At 37.7% G+C, this 23,136-nt stretch overlaps 1 protein-coding gene across 2 annotated transcripts in view; it reads left to right on the top strand.

The window, feature by feature from the left end:
* il16 (interleukin 16) overlaps nucleotides 1–23,136 on the top strand; it is a 55,825-nt gene that overhangs the window by 26,050 nt on the left and 6,639 nt on the right. Inside the window, exons 13-20 of one of the 2 annotated variants that reach the window (XM_056461023.1) lie at nucleotides 2,415–2,887; nucleotides 6,427–6,483; nucleotides 6,742–6,838; nucleotides 8,119–9,484; nucleotides 11,846–12,032; nucleotides 17,104–17,205; nucleotides 19,952–20,198; nucleotides 22,260–22,388. In XM_056461023.1, the coding sequence (XP_056316998.1) occupies nucleotides 2,415–2,887; nucleotides 6,427–6,483; nucleotides 6,742–6,838; nucleotides 8,119–9,484; nucleotides 11,846–12,032; nucleotides 17,104–17,205; nucleotides 19,952–20,198; nucleotides 22,260–22,388 (2,658 nt within the window). The remainder of the gene's footprint in view (nucleotides 1–2,414; nucleotides 2,888–6,426; nucleotides 6,484–6,741; nucleotides 6,839–8,118; nucleotides 9,485–11,845; nucleotides 12,033–17,103; nucleotides 17,206–19,951; nucleotides 20,199–22,259; nucleotides 22,389–23,136) is intronic. The other variant, XM_056461022.1, reaches the window with a different exon arrangement.

Raw genomic sequence — 23,136 nt, forward strand, 5'->3', positions numbered from 1 at the left:
TGCCACAGTGGAATGACCGCCAACTTATCCAGCATATGCTTTACACAGCGGATGCCCTTCAACCCATCACTAGGAAACACCCATACACTCTTGTATTCACTTTAGAGATGCGCGGATCAGCTGAAATGTCACCTGAATCCGCAACTTCATACTAATCATCCACCCGCCCACAAATAGAAATGTATGTGATATTTAAATATCTGCACCCGATCGCCACTTTAATAATTCTAATTCTTTGTTTTAAGCATGATGATGATAGGTCAGCATGGACTGTTTGTTATTAACAGCAGATTCAGTGAGCTAATCAGCGCATCCATTGCCAGAGTCAACATGGAAGGGGCATACTGTATATCAAGGCAGAACAGGTCTGTACACACATGCATCAACGTAACTTCTAGTGGTATTTTTTGCAGTCCTGAGGAATTTAATAACTTAAAGAATTATTCAGCCGCGGGTATAACCACCATCCGCGCATCACTACTTCACATACACTACAGACAATTTAGATTATTCAATTCACCTATTGCGCATGTCTTTGGACTGTAGGGGAAACTGGAGCACCCCGAGGAAACCCACGTAAACATGTAAACTCCATACAGAAATGCCAACCGTCTTCCGTCATCCATTCTAAAAGGACTGAAAACACTTTTGTTGAGTACCGTGCATGCGCACCGATGTAAGACGATTTTACCTGCATCATATCCACCTGCTGTTTATTTACTTTCTGTCTCTTTGAAACATCGCAGCAAAATGTTGAAACTGAACCGCTGAACAACAGCTCGCAGTAAACATCCCATATCTTTTGAAGAGAGGCAATATGGCGCATCTAAAATCTGACAAAACGAACAGCATTTAAAATATCTGCTTTACAGTATCATCTAGCATGCTGAATTGGCCACAATTTTGTCATCATTTTTGAAAGCCTCCGTTTTACAGTCGACACTGCAACACGAAAACGTCATTTTCAAATGTATCCACTTTGGATAGTGTTTTCAAAAAGATAACGCCATGAAAATGGCATGTTGGTGTAGACAGAAGGTTAAAACAAAGAGAAAAATATGCAGTTTAAACAATGTAGCAGCATTTGGACGGCATATGCGTTTTTTAACTAATAAATAAATAAATATATATATATATATATATATATATTTTTTTTTTTTTTTTTTTTTTTTTTTAATATATTTATATATATATCTAGTCCAGGAGTGGGCAAACTCGGTCCTGGAGGGCCGGAGTTCTGCATAGTTTAGCTCCAACTCTAATCAAAAACACCTGAACATGTTAATCAGTGTCTTCAAGATCACTAGAAATCTATAAGCAGGTGTGTTTGATTAGTGTTGAAGCTAAACTGTGCAGGACACCGGCCCTCCAGGACCGAGTACTATCCCAAGGTTGGAGAAAAGTCCCTATCCCAGGTGGAGGAGTTCAAGTGTGAGGGAAGGATGGTGCAGCGGCAGCAGTAATGCAGTCAATGTATTGGTTCGTTGTGGTAAAGAAGGAGCTGAGCCGAAAGGCAAAGCACTCGATTTACTGGTCAATCTACGTTCCCACTCTCACCTATGGTCATGAGCTTTGGGTTATGACCGAAAGAACAAGATCTCAGATACAAGTGGTCGAAATAAGTTTCCTTCTCAGGGTGGCAGGGCGGACCCTTATAGATAGGGTGAGGAGCTCTGACACTCGGGAGGAGCTCGGAGTAGAGCCGCTGCTCCTCCACATCGAGAGAAATCAGCTGAGGTGGCTCGGGCATCTGTTACAGATGCATCCTGGACGCCTACCTAGGGAGGTGTTCCAGGCTAACCACCGGGAGGAGGCCCTGGGGAAGACCCAGGACACGCTGGAGGGACTGTGTTTCTCGGCTGGCCTGGGAATGCCTCGGGACCCCCCGGAGGAGCTGGGGGAAGTGTCTGGGGAGAAGGAAGTCTGGAGTTCTTTCCTAAGACTGCTGCCCCTGCGACTTGGCTCCGGAAAAGTGGTTGAAAATGAATGAATGAATGTTGGACATTAATTGTATATATTAAACAAATATGATATGACATTTTTCAATAAATATAATAAAAATATGTCAATGAATATGTTACATTTGATATGAATCTTAAATATAATGCCATGCTGTATATTTCCATAAATTTTACAATACATATATCATGTTTTCTACAGATGATAAATAAATACATATAAATGCTTTACACAATTGACCTTTTCCCAACAGGGAAAACCACCAATAATCAAGAATGCATGATTGTATTGTGTCATGGCCTTGCAATCAAAAAATGTATAAATAATGGAAGTCAATGGGGCAAAAACAGCCAGCAACATAACGAAAGGGTAGTCAATTTAAACAGTACTAACACATCCAAACTGACTATGTGAAAAAAGCTCATGCATGAAGTGACTGAAGTGTCTGATTTTAGGTCTGAGGAAACCCGAGTCCTGTTGCCACAGCAGGCAGAAGTGCATCCGCTGCGTGGACCGGAGCACCAGTCAACTGACCTGCAGACGAACACAGAAACCCATGATCCGCTCCTGCAGCGAAGGCGCTTACAGCCAACGCTGCTGCATCCCAAACAGCACCACCACTCAATCCTTCCTACACACAGACCACGTCTCTTTAACAACCAACAGTGAGACCTCACTCAATAACACACTGTCTCAATCCTCCTTCACTGATGACGACTATAACATTCCCTACAAATGTCCAGTGAACTTCAATGGAAAGCAGACGTTTGATGTGAACGCAAGTTCAAGACTAGTAAACCAGCCACGAAAACACTGCAGGCGGCAACAGGAAGTCAGCAGTCAGGAAGCATTGAATGTTTCAAGCGGCTCTAGTCGAGATTCACCAGTTAAAGAGGAAGAGTTGATGCTCTCGCAAAGCAACTGCCAGGTATGGACATATTTACTGTATGAAATGATCGATTAAGATGTTTATTTCTTCACTGTTGTTGTTGCTGTTTCAATACACTTAGAGTTTCTGCAGATTTAAAGTCAAATTAGAGACTTTTAAAGACATTTTAAAGACTATTATTGATGAAATTTCAGACGTATACAGAGCTAAATGCTAAGTTTTTTGTCTAATAGCTCAGTCAGGAAAACATTTTTACTTGGCACATTAAACTAATTCATTTGTATGAAATGATGGAATAAGATGTTCATTTCTTTGTTTTTGCTGATTTTTTAATGCAAAAAGTAAACTTAAAGACGTTTTTGAGACCAAATATCAGACTTATACATAACTAATGGCCCAGTTGGGTCAGTGGCAAAGATTTTTGGTAACACTTTATTTTAATGGTCCATTTGAGTATCAGTAGACTGTCTGCTTAAATATCTATTGATACAGACATTTAACAGACATTCAACTGACTGTAAGATACTTTGCAAGTACATGTCAACTTACACGAACCGTAACCCCAACCCCAACCTAGCAGTCTACATATGATCTAGTAAGAATTAGTTGGCATGTAGATGCAATGTAGCTTAAATTCACCAAACGGACCATCAAAATAAAGTGTGACCAGATTTTTAATTGCCTGATTAAAATCTAAATAATTATTTCTCAGCCACATACTTTAAATAATGTGTAAAAACAAGCTAACCCTAGTTAAAAAAAAAAAACACACTAAAAATATAATAAACTAAATGTACAACAGTCTGTCCAGGTCAGTGTCCTCACCATGTATAGACTATACAGTACATACGCTACCTGACAAAAGACTTCTCATCGATCCCTAACTTGACTTCTAGTTGATCATCTGGAAAAGTGGCAGAAGGTAGATTTTTCCGAAGAATCATCTGTTGAACTGCATCCCAAATCTCACAAATATTTCAGAAGACCTACTGGAAGCCTTATGGACCCAACATTCTCATAGACATCAGTCAAGTTTGGTGAAGGAAAAATCATGGTTTGGGGTTACATTCAGTATGGGGGTGTGTGAGAGATCTGCAGAGTGGATGGCAACATCAACAGCCTGAGGTATCAAGACATTTGTGCTGCCCATTACATTACAAACCACAGGAGAGGGCAAATTCTTCAGCAGGATAGCTCTCCTCCTCATACTTCAGCCTCCATATCAAAGTTCCTGAAAGCAAAGAAGGTCAAGGTGCTCCAGGATTGGCCAGCCCAGTCACCAGACATGAACATTATTGAGCACGTCTGGGGTAAGATGAAGGAGGAGGCATTGAAGACGAATATAAAGAATCTTGATGAACTCTGGGAGTCCTGCATGAAGCTTTCTTTGTCATTAGATGACTTTATTAATAAGTGATTTGAGTCATTGCAGAGATGTATGGATGCAGTCCTCCAAGCTCATGGGAGTCATACACAATATTCATTCTTTTTCCACTGCACCATGACTTTATATTCTATACTGGACATTATTTCTGTTAAGTGACAAGACTTTTGTCTAAGCAAAGCCAGACCTTACTGTCCTAATTAACTAATTAAAACTCAAGGCATGATCATATTTTATTTTGGTGAAATAAGCGTAATCTAGAGGCCTTTACCTTTCATATAAGCCACTTCTGATACCAAATGATCAACTAGAAGTCAAGTTATTATTTGTTGTTCCTAAAACTTGGATAGGCGACAAGACTTTTGTCAGGTAGTGTACTGTTATCATGGCAAAGATAAAAGAAATCAATTATTAGAAATGAGTTATTAAAACTACTATGTTTAGAAATGTGCTGAGAAAAACTTCTATGCGTTACACAGAAACTGTGAAAAGAAATATACATAGGGACTAATAATTCAGGACAGCTAATAATTCTGACTATATAAACACCTTTTTTTAATATATTAACATCAAATCAGCGAAATTTTGTGCTATACATAGGAACTGCTGTAGTTTTTGCTCTGTTAAAGAAATTAACAAGTAGCAGTATTCATTCGGAAACGGTTGCATTGGCCATAAATGCTAGTTGCGTAAGTCAAGATACGATTGGCTTCAGTGTACCCTTTACTGCGTTCATGTCAAGTTCTTCACAAGTTTGGCAGCATCTTGCACCATCAGTGTGCACATGAGCTGCTGTAATGTTAGAGCGAAGGGAAGGCGGCCATTTATTTCTTGTGTTTGAACATTTTTTTACTAGAATTTAGTTTTATTGCATCAGATTGGACGGGAAATACAAATAATAATAATAACAAAGCATTTTATTTAATATTAAAAGATGTTTAAAGATCATACAATCTATTAAAAACGTTATCGTTTCATGCAAACTGTGTTCTAAGTTAAGCAATTTCCTTTGCAAAGACTCATCGTGATCTGTGAAAAACAGAAATGTGCCAAATATAGGTTTCGTTATCATTTATTGCGATCCTGTAGCTTCATACATTCCTAAATAAGAATTGTATAGATCTAACAAGTTGTATAGAGCTAAGTTTTTTTCCCTCTCCACTGTCGCCACTGGCTTGCATGGTTCGGGATCTGTAGAGCTGCGCATCGTTGGTTTTGCTCTTCAGTATTTGGACTCTCAGTAGTGATTTTAAACCACACTGAACTGAGCTCAACTGAACTGATCTTAAACACTACAAACTGAACTACACTGTTCCAATTTACTGTGACCTTTTATGTGAAGCTGCTTTGACACAATCTACATTGTATAAGCGCTATACAAATAAAGGTGAATTGAATTGAATAACAAGTTATACTTCACTGAATATTTGTCACATCATGGAGCCATTGTCATGTATTTGTGAAATACTGTGAATATAACGTATACAAATGCACAAAAATATGCTTTGTACAAATATCTGTTTCTTTATGAGAATGTATAGCATTTAACCTAACCTAAATAGATCGATTTTACGCAGGCCTGTAGCCAGAGGGGGGGTTCAGGTGGTTCGAAAGACCCACCCCTTATTGACAAAGATCCAAAACTGGTCCCATACATGAGCTCATTTGTCCTATTTTGATTGCCATGTCATTATAAATTGTGAAATCTAAAAAAGGCTTTAAGACCAAGTGGAAACCTCTGATGGCTGTTGCTTCGGTATGACTTCAGCTTTGGCCAGTGCAACCAGCTGTGAAAAAAACATACAAGCTCATGAAAGTGAAGTGACAATAGACTTAATAGACAATAAAAAGTGTTTAATTTAAAACTTTAACAGAATCTTTTTTTTCTAATGATATATTTTGTAATAAATTTGTGTTTATTTTATTTTATTTATCATTCTTTAGCAAATATTTTTGGTACATCAAAACGTGTGGTTATGATGACCATCTGACAATCTAATCCAGCTAAAAAAATTGTGCTTAAAATGTCCATTAAAAAGAAAATATGTAAATTCACGGCCAAAGAAGAAAACAAAGAACCACCCCTTTCACCAGGCTGGCTACAGGCCTGTTACAGTATCATAATATAAAATAAGTCAAACGTGTATTGCCTCACACAGCTTTGTTTTTTTATTGTCTCTCCACATGCATCTAGTTTTTCTGCAGTCTATACAGGGCTTTGAGAAAGATCTCAAGGCTTCTGTTTAAGAATGTACGTAGTAACTCTTTCTGGGTGTGTTTGTCAAGTATTTTTTTTTTTAATATGACTACATGTGCACTTCATACTGAAGGTTTATTTGTAGAGTAGTGCATCTTTCTGTGATATGTGTGATTCAGAGTGTTTGGCATGGGGCATGGCTCTTCTGTCTGTGTGCAACAGTGATGCATGATGAAACGATGCATTTCTACACCTTTTCAAGTTCTTTGTAAGTCTCAAACTCAAGTCAACGATTTCCTGTTTTTGTGACAGGAAGTGGTTGAACTTGCAGAAGTCGGAACTAAAGCATCTGCCTGCATCTCTGAGCCTAGAAGTGACTCAACACGCAGAGAGGACAGACTGCATAAAGGTAGGTTTATGCAGAAATTCACCAACTGCTGGTTATAATGCAAATAATGTGTGTCATGTAGATTGCATAAGTTAGATTTAGAAGTTTACTGTGTGTTATTCTGAAAATGTTCAAGAAACATGTGTTGAGGGTTTTCATTTCCTGATTTAGCTGATAACAAAGTGCACTGATGGTAAGGATTAAAATGAATAGATCACCTAACTATGGAAATTCTGTCATTAACTCATTCTTCATTTGTTTAAAACATATGTGAGTTCTTTCTTTTGTTGAACACAAAAGAAGATATTTTGAAAAATGTGAGTAGCTAGAACCCATTGACTTTCATGGTAACTTCTTTTCCTACTATGGAAGTTGACAGGCCCCAGTAACCACACTGTAAAACCCAACAGTCAACTTTATTGAATGAAATGAGTGTAGTTAACTCAAAATTGACTGAAAGTTAATTCTACTCATTTGAGAAGAGTTTTGAACTCGGTGTTGAAAGTAATGAGTTAATTAAATACCTCATCACTTCAACTTAAATGGAATAAGTTCATAGTACTCATATAGATTAGTTTTTAACTTAAATGGCTTGTAGCAATCGGTTTCCTCAAACGGTTTGAGTTGCCTTAACTTATTGGGTTTTACAGTACTCAGTTGGTTTGAGTTCTCTACATTTATTGGGTTTCACTGTGCTCAAATTGCTTCGTTTACTAAAATGGATTAAGTTCACAGTACTCATTAGGATTAGTTTTTGAACTTAAATGGTTTGTTGCAATCGATTTCCCCATTTGGTTTGAGTTGCCTTAACTTATTGGGATTTACAGTACTCAGTTGGTTTGAGTTCTCTTTACTTATTGGGTTTTACTGTGCTCAAATTGCTTCCTTTACTCAAATGGATTAAGTTCACAGTACTCATTAGGATTATTTTTTGAACTTAAATGGTTTGTTGCAGTCGGTTTCCTCAAATGGTTTGAGTTACCTTAACTTTTTGGGTTTTACAGTGCAGCATTGCTTTAAAATATCTTCTTTTGCATTAAACACAAAAAAACGAAAAGTTTTAAAACCACACAAGCGAGAATAAATTATTTATTTGGTGAATTATCTATTTAATAAAAGAAAAGCAGCACTCAGTTTCCTACAAAAACTAATTTTGTAATTCTATTGTTTCCGAATGAAACTAGAGTAATTATTGAAGCAAATATTGTGTGTAAGGCAGCATGTGAGTTAGTTCTCAATTTTCACTTCTCTTTTCAGAATTTCATGAAAGGGAAATGCATGTAAACTCTATTGTGTTACAGATCCGGAGTGTTCATCTCAAGTGTGCAGTTCGAGTAAGCGGGTCGGTCTGAGACGTCAGGCTCATTTGGAGGTCAGCACAGATCAACCACTTGACCCCTGGGTAAAGCTGACGGACAGTCCGGAGAATCAGTCATACTCCTCCAAAACCATGAGTGACCATAATGGAGATAGTGAAGTTAATGGCACAGCCTCTGAAACCACAGAGTCCAATTCTGAGCAAGCTACCGGTGTTAAAAAAGGGCCTCCGGTGGCTCCAAAGTCTGCACGAGTACGTCAAAGTATAAGGAGCATTAAGTCTGGGAAACCGATAACAGAGGCTTTGAGGAACCAACAGGATAACAGGAGCCACGAAACTGGCAGGAGCTTTAAGATTAGTTCGAGAGCTGCTTCATCAGGAGGCAATTTGTCAATCAGGCAGAAGATCAGCTCATTTGAGACTTTCTCAAGTCCTGATGGCTCTGAAAGGCCAAGCTGGCGAATGGCTCCAACTGCATCTGTTCCTCCAACCGAGAAGACGACTAAAACCTCATCTGCAGACTACAGCAATGCAGAGAGAACCAGAGTTAACACAAGCAACTTGCACAATAATGATTACTGCCAATCTACACCAACATTTTCAGCCACCACCCAGCCTTCAGAAGAGCAACCAGCTTGCCTCATTTCAGAGTCCCATCCTGAGGTAGAAAAACAGTCAACTTCTCATGATTCAGAGACCTGTAAGTCAATCCCTGTTGAGGAACTTACTGTTGACCCTACAGATGAGATTACAACAGCTGTGGAGACTGAGCAAGAACTGGTTTCTTCTGAAAAGTCTTCTGCGGTGACTGAGCAAGAACCGGTTTCTTCTGCGGAGACTGAACAAGAACCGGTTTCTTCTGCAAAGTCTTCTGTGGAGACGGAGCAAGAACCAGTTTCTTCTGCGGAGACTGAGCAAGAACCAGTTTCTTCTGCGGAGACTGAGCAAGAAACAGGTTCTTCTGAAAAGGATGTGCCCCCTCTAACCCACGTCCCAAGAAGATCAAGCAGCTCAAAAGAGGCCCCTGGAGAAAAAGCAGAAGATGCTCGGACTCATGCGGTGAGCTTGAGGAGCAGGAGTTTACCCCTCAGTCCCTCTTCAGATGCCCCTATCTCAAGCGGCTTGGAGGGGGAGAGCTTGGGGATCATCTTGTCCTTTAGCAACCAAGTGTCCAGTGCGCTCATGCGATCCATGCAGTCCCTGCCACAGTCCCCTTGTATTCGTTTAGGAAACCCTTGGAGTGCCCCACCAGGATCCCCTCTTCATAACCCAATAGAGGAAGACTCTGCTGCTGAAAACCCCCATGCTTCGACAGCTCTGGAAAACAACGAGAAGGGTTTCTCTGTCAGGTGTGCATGTTATTTTAAGTAGATTATCTCAGAAAATGATGCACTTGGAAGATGAAAGCGTTTGGGGTGTAATTGTGTAGTTTTGGCTGATGGTACAGGATAAGATCACTTACAGGGACTGGAGCCAACAATTTAGGCATCTTTCATGTTGAGTACTGGCTGTACGATAGAGGTTTGAATCAGTTGGGAGTCTGTTTTAAATGAAACGAGAGGAAATGCTGCATGCTTGAGTTAGTCACAAACAGCAGACCCTTTCATGCTAATGTTTTGTATTTCTCGTTTCTAATGTATTTCTCGTTTTTGTCACTTTAAGAAAAAAAAAAACGCTTTCCCGTCATGCATGTGTGGCTTGAAGTCTGTAGATAAATGTGGTTAGCAAAATGGTTGCAATGTGCAAGTGAGACATAAAATTAACTTGCACTTTAAAGCACCCAGAGGATGACCACTGCCTGCATATTTAGCTGTAACAGAAATTAAATGCACTCAATCAACTAATCTACTGATGCATCTAAAACCAGATACTTCCTAGTCATATAGATCATTGTGTTGGGGGGAGGTGGTTGGCTTTTTCAGTAGTTTGTGTCATGCATATGCATTGAATCAGATATATTTAATTTAATTTATTACTCAAACTTATTGACGTTTTCAGGATAATGCTTGGATTTTGCCCTCCTTTTCTAATGTAAGTCATCCAGCTTGTTGTCATTACCATACGACCTACGTGCATCAGTTGCATGGGATAGTAAAGTGTCCACTAGAAGAGCATTTCAGAACCCCACCAAAAGTAGTGGGTTTTCTGTATACTTTTCATCTACAGTTTTTTGAATACTATGAATTCAGACATTGACATACTATAGAGCAGTGTTTCCCAACCCTGTTCCTGAAGGCACACCAACAGTACATCTTTTGTATATCACCCTTATCTGAACCATTCATTTCAGGTTTTCAAGTCTCTTCTAATGTTCTGATGATTTGATTCAGGTGTGTTTGATTAGGGAGAAATTGAAAATGTGCATTGTTGGTGTGCCTTCAGGAACAGGGTTGGGAAACACTGCTATAGAGTAAGGAAAGTATGCAAATTCAGACAAACCCTTTGTCTGCAGGATTACTTCAACATTTTAGGCAGGTGGTTAGATTGGTTTGGTTAGATATATGGAACTAAATTCTGAAGGATAGTGGGATAGTATCCTTCCAGAACTGGAGTTCGCTACCCCTGTCTTAAGATGACTGTAAAACACTGCAAATACTTGAGTGTCAAATTTGCTCCTGAATGTCCACCGAATGTCCACCTTTCTGCAGTTTTGTCTACAAGTTGTATAAAGACCTTGATTAGTTTAGGACAGGGATCAACACACTCAGTCCTGAAGGGCCAAAATCCTGCAGAGTTTCATTCCTTATCAAACACACCTGAACAAGCTTATTAAGGTCTAACTAGATATACTTGAAACTTCCAGGCAAGTGTGTTACGGCAAGTTGCAGCTAAACTCTGCAGGATACCATCTAAATTTGGTGACCCCTAATTTAGGATATGAGCTGTGGTCTTAAATCAGGACTGTACAGACTTGGTCCTGGAGGGCTGGTGTCGTGCAAATTTTAGTTCCAACCCCAGTTAGACAAACCTGGGCTAGCTAATCAAGCTCTTACTATGCTTTCTATGTACATCCATGCGGGTATGTTGAGGAAAGTTGCAACTAAACTCTTCAGGACACCAAATTAAGTTTGGTGACCCCTAATTTAGGATATGAGCTGTGGTCTTATAGCAGGACTACACAAACTTGGTCCTGGAGGGCCGGTGTCTTGCAAAGTTTAGTTCCAACCCCAATTAGACACTCCTGGGCTGGTTAATCAAGCTCTTACTAGGCTTTCTAGAAACATCCATGCAGCTGTGTTGAGACAAGTTGGAGCTAAACTCTGCAGGACACCGACCAAGTCTGGTGACCCCTAACTTAGGATATGAGCTGTGGTCATATAGCAGGGGTGCCCAAACTGGTCTTGGAGGGACGATGTCCTGCAAATTTTAATTCCAACCCTAATTAGACACACCTGGGCTAGCTAATCAAACTATAACTAGGCTTTCTAGAAACATCCATGCTAATGTGTTGAGGCAAGTTGGAATTCAAATTTGCAGGACACCTGCCCTCCAGTACCAAGTTTGTGCACCCCTGTCTTACAGGAACTGGGATTTCCACTCTTGCTCCAAATCAAGGGTGACCATCCTGGCCCCTGGTCCAACATATAATTTCAAGTAATCCTGATGGTCTTAATTCATTGGTTGAGGTGTTTTGGTTAGCTAAACTCAACAGGGATGACTCCCCCAATCTGAGGCACTTTAAAACAAGTTCATTTATATCTGGTCCACAGCTTGGCTGAACTGAGAGAGCGTACCATTGAGAGAGGAGAGGAGTGCAAGACGGACGAATGGAAACCTGAACAAGCCCTCACTTCAGCCTCAGCTGCCTGTGCCCAATCCATGCTCTCAGTCCTTCCGCAACCGGAGATCCAGCGGATGATTCAGGAAGTGAAGGATCTGGATGAAGACACGCTAAGGGTGGGTTTAGCTCTGGTCTGATAATCATAAGGCCAAAACGACAAAGGTAAATGCTGCCGGCTATTGTCTGCCACTGATTACTTCCACTTCCTGCTCTGCAAACCTGAATATGTATGAGAGGTGTGACAGAGGAACAATCAGTTCTCTATGAAGAAATAGTTTCAAGGTATTTTAAGGTTTGTGAAGCTCACTTGTTAAGAGGGTTGGGTTAGATGTAATACTATATGCAACTTTTGATCAAAAGTGTGTCTTCCTGTCCATGGCAGAGTTGCAAATGGTGAAATTTGCTGACATTTTGCAGTTGTTTCTAGAAGGGATACAGCTCCATATGATTAGTTAATGAGAATTATTTATATTATTTATTAAATTACCCATTACATTTTGTTTTATTAACAGCTACACCTACCCAAGCCCTAAACTGACCCCTCACAGAAATGTAAAAGCAGTAATTATTGTTGTACAGTGTCATGCCCAAGTATCCAAAGCTGTATCCCTATATAGTTTTCCCTGTTTTGGATTTATGACGGTTTCCCTGATTGATATTTTGGTTTGCAAAGAAATAAAACTGTCTGTATTCCTTAAGCTTAATGAGATAGTTTCATATGCCATTGCACAATGTCCGTTTGTGTTGTGAAAGTGAAATGCGGAAAAACAAGAGTTTTTTTCTTTAGACATTTCATAAGATCATGCTAGTTTTTTTTTTTTCCTATTGGCTATATAAATAAATTCACAATACTAATACAGCTAATCACTCATCTTCAGCATAGTTAGCAGGGCTGGATTATGGACCCAATCCCTTGAATCAAAAAAGCTTAACAGCAGTTGATTTTAAATGGTCGTGTGGTCTGACAGATTATCTGCGATTTCCACTGGGATTTTGTGTCCTGATGAACACTTTACTATCCCATAAGGCCATTTGAGAAGATTTGAGAATAATGAATATCAGCGATGAGGCTGACATCATAGGTTACATGGCAATTCCATTATTGCAAATGCAGTATATCTGACCGGACTATATTCATACAGCAAGCTTGCGTACATACAGTACATAACATATTTGATGGAGTCAGCACTGTCATATGTTATATGATCAAAATGTCAGAACATTTTTTGTTTTTTTTCACATATTTTAATAATATAATCAGGTTTCAACTTTATTTTTTGGTTTTTACAGACTCTTTAAAGGGGCTGTATGTGCGTTTTTGACACTTCTAAAGCATACAAATACCATAATATGTTTGCAGATATGAAACATGCTAAGTGAACATACTTAATTATCAGAAAAACACAATGCTAGTTATTCTTCTTTCAGAAAGTGTGTTCCATATCGGAATGTCTGTCTTTGTTTTGCTCTGTGTAACTCCACCCACTTCCAGTTAACCCAGTTAGATTTTGCTAACCCAGATTGCCTTGATAGAAAACGTATTTCATTTCAGACATGAAGTCTGCCTATATAGCGCAAATTTAAAATGATAAATTTCTATGAGGTGGGTTTTAATTTGCAAACAATACAATTATCACAAACTTAAACATTAGCTAAGCAGATTAAAGTGTAGAGCTGTGTGCACACCAGACGGAGTACGTGTAAACAGACGGGTGAACATTGTGAGTTTACTTGCTTCATTCGCGCTTGCTTCTGTTGATGTTGTCAGTCTGGTAATCAGCATGTGTGACTTTGGAGGAGGGGCCAAGTAAAAAAAATCCCTATCTAATCCGAATCTAATATTTTTAATTTGTACTGCATTACCTAGTTCAAGCCACCATACTACACACTTTTATATCTGTCACAATTAAATACGGGTACAGAGAAGGATCCAATATGCAAGTAAAAAGTTTATTTGACACTGTCAAACTAAACCAACAGGGCTACAATTGAGGCCGAGGACACTGAGATTACTGGGCAGGAACAGACAGACGAACGGGGTCCAGCAGTCACTCCTCACTTCCTGAGCACAAACAGACTCACATGAGCAAACACAACGAACTGACAAGGAAACATAGACACGTAGCCCAGATATAGGCACGATAATGAGCCTCAGCTGGCGAGCTAATCAAAACAGCTGAGTGCCGTCATAACACGTGACCAAACAAATACACGTGGACAACCGAACAAAGCAAACCCACGTGACAAAACAGACACTCTGGAAAGCGCACAAACCTGCAACCGTGACAATATCAGTTAATTGATGTTGAAGTTACAGTTAATTTGACTGGGAAGACTTTTGCTCATGCTTATCGACATCCAAATGACACCAATGATTAATAAGTAATTCTACTTTTCTAATCTATTATTTTGAATATGTACTGTAATACCTAGTTCAACCACTAGGTTACATACTGCACACCTTTAAGTCAGTTTAATTCATGTATGTTGAAATGACTTAAAGTTTACAGTTTCACAGTTAATTTTACTGGAACTGTTGCTCACTTTTATCGCCATTTAACACCTCGTGACTAAACAAAGGGTGCCAAACGTGCTTCGTTAAAAACTGGTCAACCAATGAAAGTGGCACTTTAGTTCACTGGTCTTGAGCTGATATAGTATAGTAAACAAAGACCAGCACAAAACAGTCTAGACGAGCACACAATCCTAATGACGAAGATGCAACAAGGCGAGATGTATACAATAAGTATAATATAAGTATAATGTATACAATAGTTGTATAATAAACTAAATGTCGACAAGATGGGAGATTGTTTGCCAGCTATTACCATGTGAATGATTTTAACAAGCATGTAAACACGATCTCTCTTCTTCTGAGCAACAAGCGATTGTCTAAAGTGTACCAAAATCCCTTTAAGGCAAGTCATTTCACTCGGCGGCCATCTTTGAATCGCCTCTCGGGCAGTATGCTCGGGCATTCTGTCTGAATGGGGAAACATCAAATTCTTCAAAATTGCTTGCCAAGCTTACGATTAGATTTCATATTTGGAATCACCAATAAAGTTAAACAACAACTTTGTCTTTAGTTTCATTTCTAAATGTTTGAATCACAGAAAATGTGCAGAAACTCATGTCTGGTCCGAGCCATTCCCCCGACGAATCCTTAGACTATAGCGATTGCTGATTAGCACGTGTACTAGTAGGTGGGGCTTCCTTCGCCATACTGACCATTACACTTTTCCCCATTCAAAGCTGTACAAGTGAGATGTCTTGTATATTCTAGATTCTTGAGTGTGTCAAGGTATTTCTGTCCATTAAGCACCATCTACTGTCAGGGAGTGACTTTGCTAATGATTTTTGTGATGTTCATTCTGCTCATTTCCAGTGAAACTTGCTTGGGTATGAATGCCAAAAAACATCTCGAAATAGATGCTGATGACAACTAGGGTTGGGCAATGTCGACCAATTTGGCATTGTACGATGTCTAATGTGAAACATCGCGATGGCATCGTTGTCGTAGGCGGCAGTGAATTAATTATTTATAAATAATTAATTAATTCATAATTAATTAATTTTTTTAGCCTACTGTTTCAACTACCTGACCCGCATGGCCTTTGTTTTACCCATAACCAAATTATAAAAAAATATAAGCTACACACATAATTACCACCTGTCAATCACTTTTTTTCCGCGGGACTCTGGCATGAATAGGCAGAGTGATCTGTGTCGTTAAAATGGCGTCAACGTGGTTGGTAAAAAAGTTGCACAACCAACAGGAACCAACCAACAGTATCTGAGGTTTTCGCTAAAATGACTAAGTACAAGTGTGAAGTGAAAGATTGAAGCAGTGTCCTGACGCTGAGACACGTTACATGATAGATTCAAAAGACTGAAGAGTCGTTAGATAGAGACAAGATTAATTAAGTATTCACGTTAACTATAGTGAGACGTGATCCAGCGGTACATCCTTGATAAACTGTCCGATGTGCACTGCACTCTGGGGTTTTGTGCCCAAAGCATGCGCTGACTGCCTGGAGCTCAGATGTGTGCATATCCTGCAGCGAATGGATGTGAATCTTTTTCGTTCTAAAATGCCATTTTGAAACTAAGACGTATCAGTGTAAACGGGGCCAAAGTGAGTGTTTATCGCGAGCGACAGGGGCGGGACAGAGGATTGTGATGCTGGCACAGCATTGTGATGTCTATCGGCCATCGCAGATGGACAATGGCATCGTCTATCAACCCAACCCTAATGAGAACCATAAGCAAAAAAGGACAAAAACATTTGATTACACTTTAGTTTAAGTACCAATTTCCGCTAGTACCAAGTTCACTAGCTTATGAACTGCCTATTAATAAGATGTAGGGGTGACACAGTGGCGTAGTGGGTAGCACGTTCGCCTTACAGCAAGAAGGTCGCTGGTTTGAGTCTCGGCTGGGTCAGTTGGTGTTTCAGTGTGGAGTTTGAATGTTCTCCCTGTGTTCGCTTGGGTGTGCTCCGGTTTCCCCCACAAATCCAGTTTGCAGCTGGAAGGGCATCCACTGCGTAAAACATATGCTGGATAAGTTGGCGGTTCATTCCGCTGTGGCAACCCCGGATTAATAAAGGGACTAAACCGAAAAGAAAATGAATGAATGATTAATAAGCTGCTTTATCAGTACTCATAGTACTCACCACAAGTATGGTCTTACTCTACATCCCAATACCAAAACCAACTACAACCTTAAGAACTATTAATAAGCATAAACAAATTGTATGTATTGAGGTCTTTGTTAAAAGTTATAAGTCTTTGTAAAGGGTTTGTTAATAGTGAGAATCGTACCTTAAAATATAGTTACCAAAAATCTCTATCATATTTTTTTCTAACCAATCATGCCTAGACAAGTGTGATATTTTAGGACTTTACAAATAATTATGAATGACATTCTGTGCTATTCCAACTCAGGAAAGCCATTTCTCTCAAAAACTGCATGATGCAATAGAGCGGGAACATTATCCAGCCCGTCTGGAAGTCATCAATCAGGCAGCTGTTCTTACAAAAGCGATGAACCCATGCAGATTGTTCTAGAATAACTGCTGTGCTAAATGATTTAGAGTACTCAGATTCTTCTCTCAGTACAAAGAGGTTTTTAGAAGCGGGGATACTCTATAAACAAAGCTGATTTTGGTTTCTTAATGTCCATTAGCAACTGGAAGACATCCACGTTGTGATTCTACATAAAGAAGAAGGAGCTGGCTTGGGTTTCAGCATCGCCGGTGGTATTGATCTGGAGAACAAAGCAACTACAGTGAGTGACGTCTCTATATCTCCATAAACCACAGCCTTTACATCACCTTTTTAACAGGAGACAGACTCTTAACTTTTATCATTATTTGCATAACCTTGCGGAAACACACAATATGATTGTGCTTAGGTTGAAAGCATGCTTCAGAGCTCATTCATTATTAAGACATGAGCATTTGGAGCAGACTTGACGTCAGCGATGATAATCAACCTTCTGCCATAGGTTTCAAATGTCAGGTTTTTCATGCATTTAGAAATGTATGACAGAAAGGAGGGTGGCTCGGTGGTTAGCACTGTTGCCTCACATCTAGAAGGTTAGAGTCCTGGCTGGGCCAGTCGCCATTTCTGTATGAAGTTTGCATGTTCTCCCCGTCTTAGCATGGGTTTCCTCCGGGTGCTCCGGTTTCCCTCACAGTCCAAAGACATGTGCTATAGATGAATTGGGGAAGCTAAATTGGACTTTGTGTTTGAGTGTGTGTGAATGAGAGTGTATGGGTGTTTCCCAGTACTGGGTTGCGGCTGGAAGGGCATGCGTAAAACATATGCTGGAATAGTTGGTGGTTCATTTTGCTGTGGTGACCTCTGATAAATAAAGGGTATGAATGAACTATTTTAAGTGCACAATGACTATTCTTTTCTGATCCTTACAAGCTCATAACAAACTTTTTCTGGGGCTCTTTTTGAGCTTGCCAGTGAATATCATCAACATTTTTTTATGATGAATTAAGAAACCTTATTTTAAAATATTAAATAAGAACAAACCAATGCAAAATACTGATTTTGGGTAAAAATGACATAAGGATGATTCTATTAGGATGTATTTTCTCATTTTTGGGTAGATTAATACACTCTTATTGTTCAGAAGTTTGGGGTCAGTGTTTTTTTTTTTATTACATTTTTATAATTAACTAGAATCTATTAAACAGATCAAAAGTGACTGTAAAACATCTAGATAATGGAAATCATAGAAAATAGAAAAACATCTTACTAAAATTATAGTTTAAACATATATTTTTACCCTGAAAAAAAAACTTTATCTTATGACATAATTATTAAAATTATTTAAAACTTCTAATAAATAAAAAAAACATAAAAAATAGAAAAACATCTTACAAAAATTATATATTAAATATACTGTTACCCTGAAAAGAAAACTTTATCTTAAAAAAATAAATAAAAGTTCAAATAAAAAATGTTTCTTGAGAATCAAATAAAAGATTATCGGGCAGAATATCTAGATCACAATTCAGTTCTTAGAGGGCCGCAGAGCTTCACAGTTTAGCTTTAACCCTAATTAAACACACCTGATCAAACTAACTGAGTCCTTCAGACTTGTTTGAAACCTACCGGTAAGTGTGTTGAAGCAGGGTTGGAACTAAACTGTGCAGAGCTGCAGCCATCCAAGATCTGGATTTGACACCTGTGATCTAGATGAAAATCTAGATTAAAGAAAACACATAGAAAATAGAAAAACAAATTTTACAAATTAAAAAAAAAATGTTTCAATATTATTTTACTCTGAAAAAAACTTTATCTTATGCCTTTAAAAAAATTAATAAATAAATACAATTTAAAAAATTTATTGTTTCTTGAGAATCAAACAAAGGATTATCGAGCAGAACATTTGGATGAACATCTAGATTAAAGAAAACACGTAGAAAATAGAAAAACTTGTTTCAAAAATTATATATTTGAAATATATTATTATCATAAAAAACTAAAACTAAAACTAAAATTAAAAAAATAATTAATAAATAAATAATGCACATAGAAAATAGAAAAGCATCTTACAAAGCTTATATTTTAAATATATTGTTGCCCTGAAAAAAAAACATTATATTATGACTATCTTAAAAAAATAAATAAATAAAAAAAAAATGTTCCTTGAGAATCAAATAAAAGATTGTCGGGCAGGTGATGTGACACTAAAAACGGTGGCAATTATGCTAAAAATTCAGCTTTGCATCACAGAAATAAAACAATTTTTAAAAAATATTAAAATATAAAAACCTTTATTTTAAATAAGAATATAATATTTTAACAATATTACTTTTTTTTACTGTTTTTATTCGAATGAATTCTACCTCCATGACCAAGACTTATACTGACCCCATGATTTTCAACAGAAGTGTATCTTACAGGACAGTTGCAAACTTCAAGTGCATCCACTTTATCTGTAAACACAAAATGTTTCAGTTAATGCCAGCAAAAGAATATTTTACAGTCTATTATACAGTTGAAGTCAGAATAATTAGCCCCCCTGAATTTCTGTTTGATGGAGAGAAGATTTTCTTCAACCCATTTCTAAACATAATAGCTTTAGCTCTAATAACTGATTTACTTTATCTTTGCCATGATGACAGCACATAATATTTTGCTGGATATTTTTCAAGACACTAGTATTCAGCTTACAGTGACATATAAAGGCTTAACTAGGTTAATTAGGTTAACGAGGCAGGTTATGGTAATTAGGCAAGTTATTGTATAACAATGCTTTGTTCTGTAGACAAATATCGAAAACAAATATTGCTTAAGAGGGCTAAAAATATTGACCTTAAATGGTTTATAAAAATTAAAGTGCTTTTATTCTAGCCGAAATAAAACAAATAAGACTTTCTCCAGAAGAAAAAGTATTATCAGACATACTGTGAAAATGTCCTGCTCATTTAATGTCATTTGGGAAATATTTGAGAATTCACAGGAGGGACTTTAACTGTATATTCATTCACTCCTCATCTACATGCGCTCAGGTTCACAGAGTGTTTCCCAGTGGCCTGGCAGCTCAGGAGGGCACCATCGAAAAAGGAGATGAAGTCTTGTCCATCAATGGCCAAACGCTAAAAAACGTGACGCACAGCGACGCCACAGCGATACTCAGACAATCACGCACACTGAAGCAGGCGGTGGTGGTGGTGTCCAAAAACAAAGATGCAGAAGGCAAGAGCGCTAACGCTAACGAGTCCAGCTGCAGCGGTGGAGCCGAGAGCTGCATTACAGGTGGGCCAACATTACTGATAGCAACATTAAAGTCAACGCTTAACAGGAGTTATTGGAATATTACACGAGCTGAGGTAATGCCAACCATTGAAGGCTTTGAGGACAACACATACACTTAATACACAAATACACTTCATTGAACATGTACACATAGGCATTACCTATATACTAAATAACGGCAGGTTAATGTTTATAATAACTTTAACTGTTCAAAACTATTAGTTATCTGTTGGTTAATTCATATATTAGTTAATTAAAGTTATTAGTAATAATTAGTATATTAACTAATACCCATAACTTTCCTGATTTTGAATGTAATGCAATAGCATGTGGACCTTTTGTAAAGCTGCTCTGAATCAATAATTATTGTGAAAAGCGCTATACAAATAAACCTGGATTGAATATACTCAAGTCAAATAAAAGCCCTATCTGAACTGCTCTACTTTTCCCCTGTTGAAGTCAATTCATGTTTCGCAGATGTACCGGTTGTGTCCAAGTTTAACACGTCAGCTGCTCTTACATAACTTCAGCGGACATTTTAGAGGAAACTTAAAGGTTTCAATTGGATTCAGGTGGATTTCCTCCCCAATCCTTTGTTGTGTTTTTAAAGAGATAGTCTATCTTCAAAACCTATTGGAGTTTCTTTCTTCTGTTGAAAACAGCAGAAGATATCTTGAAAATGGTCATTGGCACCCATTGACTTTCATAGTATTTTGATTTCTACTATATAAGTCGAGCAGCAACTAGCATTCTTCAAATTATCTTCTTTTGTGTTCAACAGAAGATTAAAGCTCAAAGGTTTAAAACCACATGAGGGAGAATAAATGAGGTAATTTTCATTTTTTGGGTGAACCATGCCTTTAAGGGATCTTATTATGCTTTTCACAATGTCAACTAGCCTTAAAGTGTTACCTTCAGATCTAATATATGATATTTCTACATCTTTAAACTGGCGAGACTGTAATAAAACGTATAGATGTTTTGTTTGTTGGGTAGCCGAGGCACAGACTGTAAAGGCTCCACCCTCTTAGGGGGAGGGAAGCAGAAGCTCATTTGCATTTAAAGCTACAGACCAACAATTGCCTGTAGAGCGTGGTGTGGTAGATCAGTGTTTCCCAACCCTGTTCCTGGAGGCACACCAACAGTACATATTTTGGATGTCTCCCTTTTCTGACCCATTAACTTCAGGTGTTGGAGTCTTTTCTGATGTTATGATAAGTGGATTCAGGTGTGATTGATTAGGGAGAGGTTGAAAATGTGTACTGTTGGTGTGCCTTCAGGAACAGGGTTGGGAAACACTGTGTTAGATGATTTGTGTGTTATTTTGTGCTGGTTTTTCACAGACACTTTCTGGAGAGACTTTTTGGTAAATTTAGGATACAATGTCTGGCAATATTATAAGCCTAAAGAAAATTAGGTAACATGTTAGTTTAAGTAACAATTCACACCATTTACAACTGGATTATTACACTACCTGCATATCTTTAAGATTTAACGGTTTATCAGCACTTATAAAGTATGATCTTATTCTATGTGCACATTCTTACCCAATATCTAAACCCAATTACTACCAAATAATTAGCAAACTAAAAGATCTTAGTTAATAGTTTGTTAATGGCCTGTTAATAGCAGGAATTATACATTACACGTTTACAGTAATGTAAAACAAATGACAGCATTAAAAATAAAACAAATTATAATAATAAATACATTACAATAAGCTGCGTTGGAGCTAGTTTCATGAAAAAAACACTTGAGAAATGATTTTTAAAAGTGGTAAATAAAGAGGGAATACAATTATTAAAGAACATTCAATAGCATTCAAGTTAAATCTGAAATATTACTGGCTTTAACTAGAAAAATTGACCATCAGTTTGTAAATTAACTTGATTTGTACACCTTTTTTGCAGTTTGTGTGTGTGTGTGTGTGTGTGTGTTAATTATTGTTTAGACGTCATTTAGAAAGCATAATACAAATAGCTCTAAAAGCAAATGCGTATATCAATGCAATGCAATGCAATGTGTGTGTTAAATTGTTTTTATTTTAAACCTGTCTTTTAGGAGACGATGGAGGTGAAGTTGTAACATTTGAGCTGGAGAAGAACGCAGGAGGAGTTGGATTCAGTCTTGAAGGAGGAAAAGGCTCGATTAGTGGAGACAGACCACTAGCTATCAACAGAATATTCACAGGTGAGAATAAATCATAATTCTCATTAATAGACGTTATAAATCTGCATACTAAATTTGGATTCTGGGAATGTTTGGACTAGAAGAACGGTTATTTTACTGAAGTCAAATTTAATATTATCCAACAAATACACATTAACATATTCTTAATATGCCATTATTAGATTGAACTTTTTACTAATTACAAAACTGAGAAATTATAATAAATATGAAATACACGGAAAAATGTATTTGGAAATTTTATTTATGTCATTGTATGAAATCTGAGAGAACAAATAATCTGAGAATTATCAGTAACAGTGAATTAATATAATTTTAATATCTAAATTGGTATAGAAACAGTGCAACATTTATTAAATCTACAAGCTTATTTCAAGCTAAAGGAACACTCCACATTTTTTTCAAAGGCTCATTTTACAAGACTCCCAGAGTTAGAAGGTTTAAACCATTTTTTAATCTTTTCAGCTGAGTGCTTGTTCTAGCGATGTCACTTTTAGCTTAGCTTAGCATAATGAATTTAAGCGGATTGGACCATTAGCATCGTGTTCCAAAAATTTTTTTTAAAGAGTTTTAATAATTTTCCTATTTAAAGCTCAAGTCTTTTGTAGTAACATTGTGTAATAAAACTGACTGAAAATTAAAAAAAAATACTATTTTCTAGCCCAATATTGCAAGCAACTATACTCTCATTGTGGCGCAATAGTCAAAAAACACTGCGATACAACATCAATTACTGTTATATTGAGAATAA

The sequence above is a fragment of the Danio aesculapii genome, chromosome 7 (genome assembly GCF_903798145.1).
Source record: "Danio aesculapii chromosome 7, fDanAes4.1, whole genome shotgun sequence".
Classification (NCBI taxonomy): Eukaryota; Metazoa; Chordata; class Actinopteri; order Cypriniformes; family Danionidae; genus Danio; species Danio aesculapii.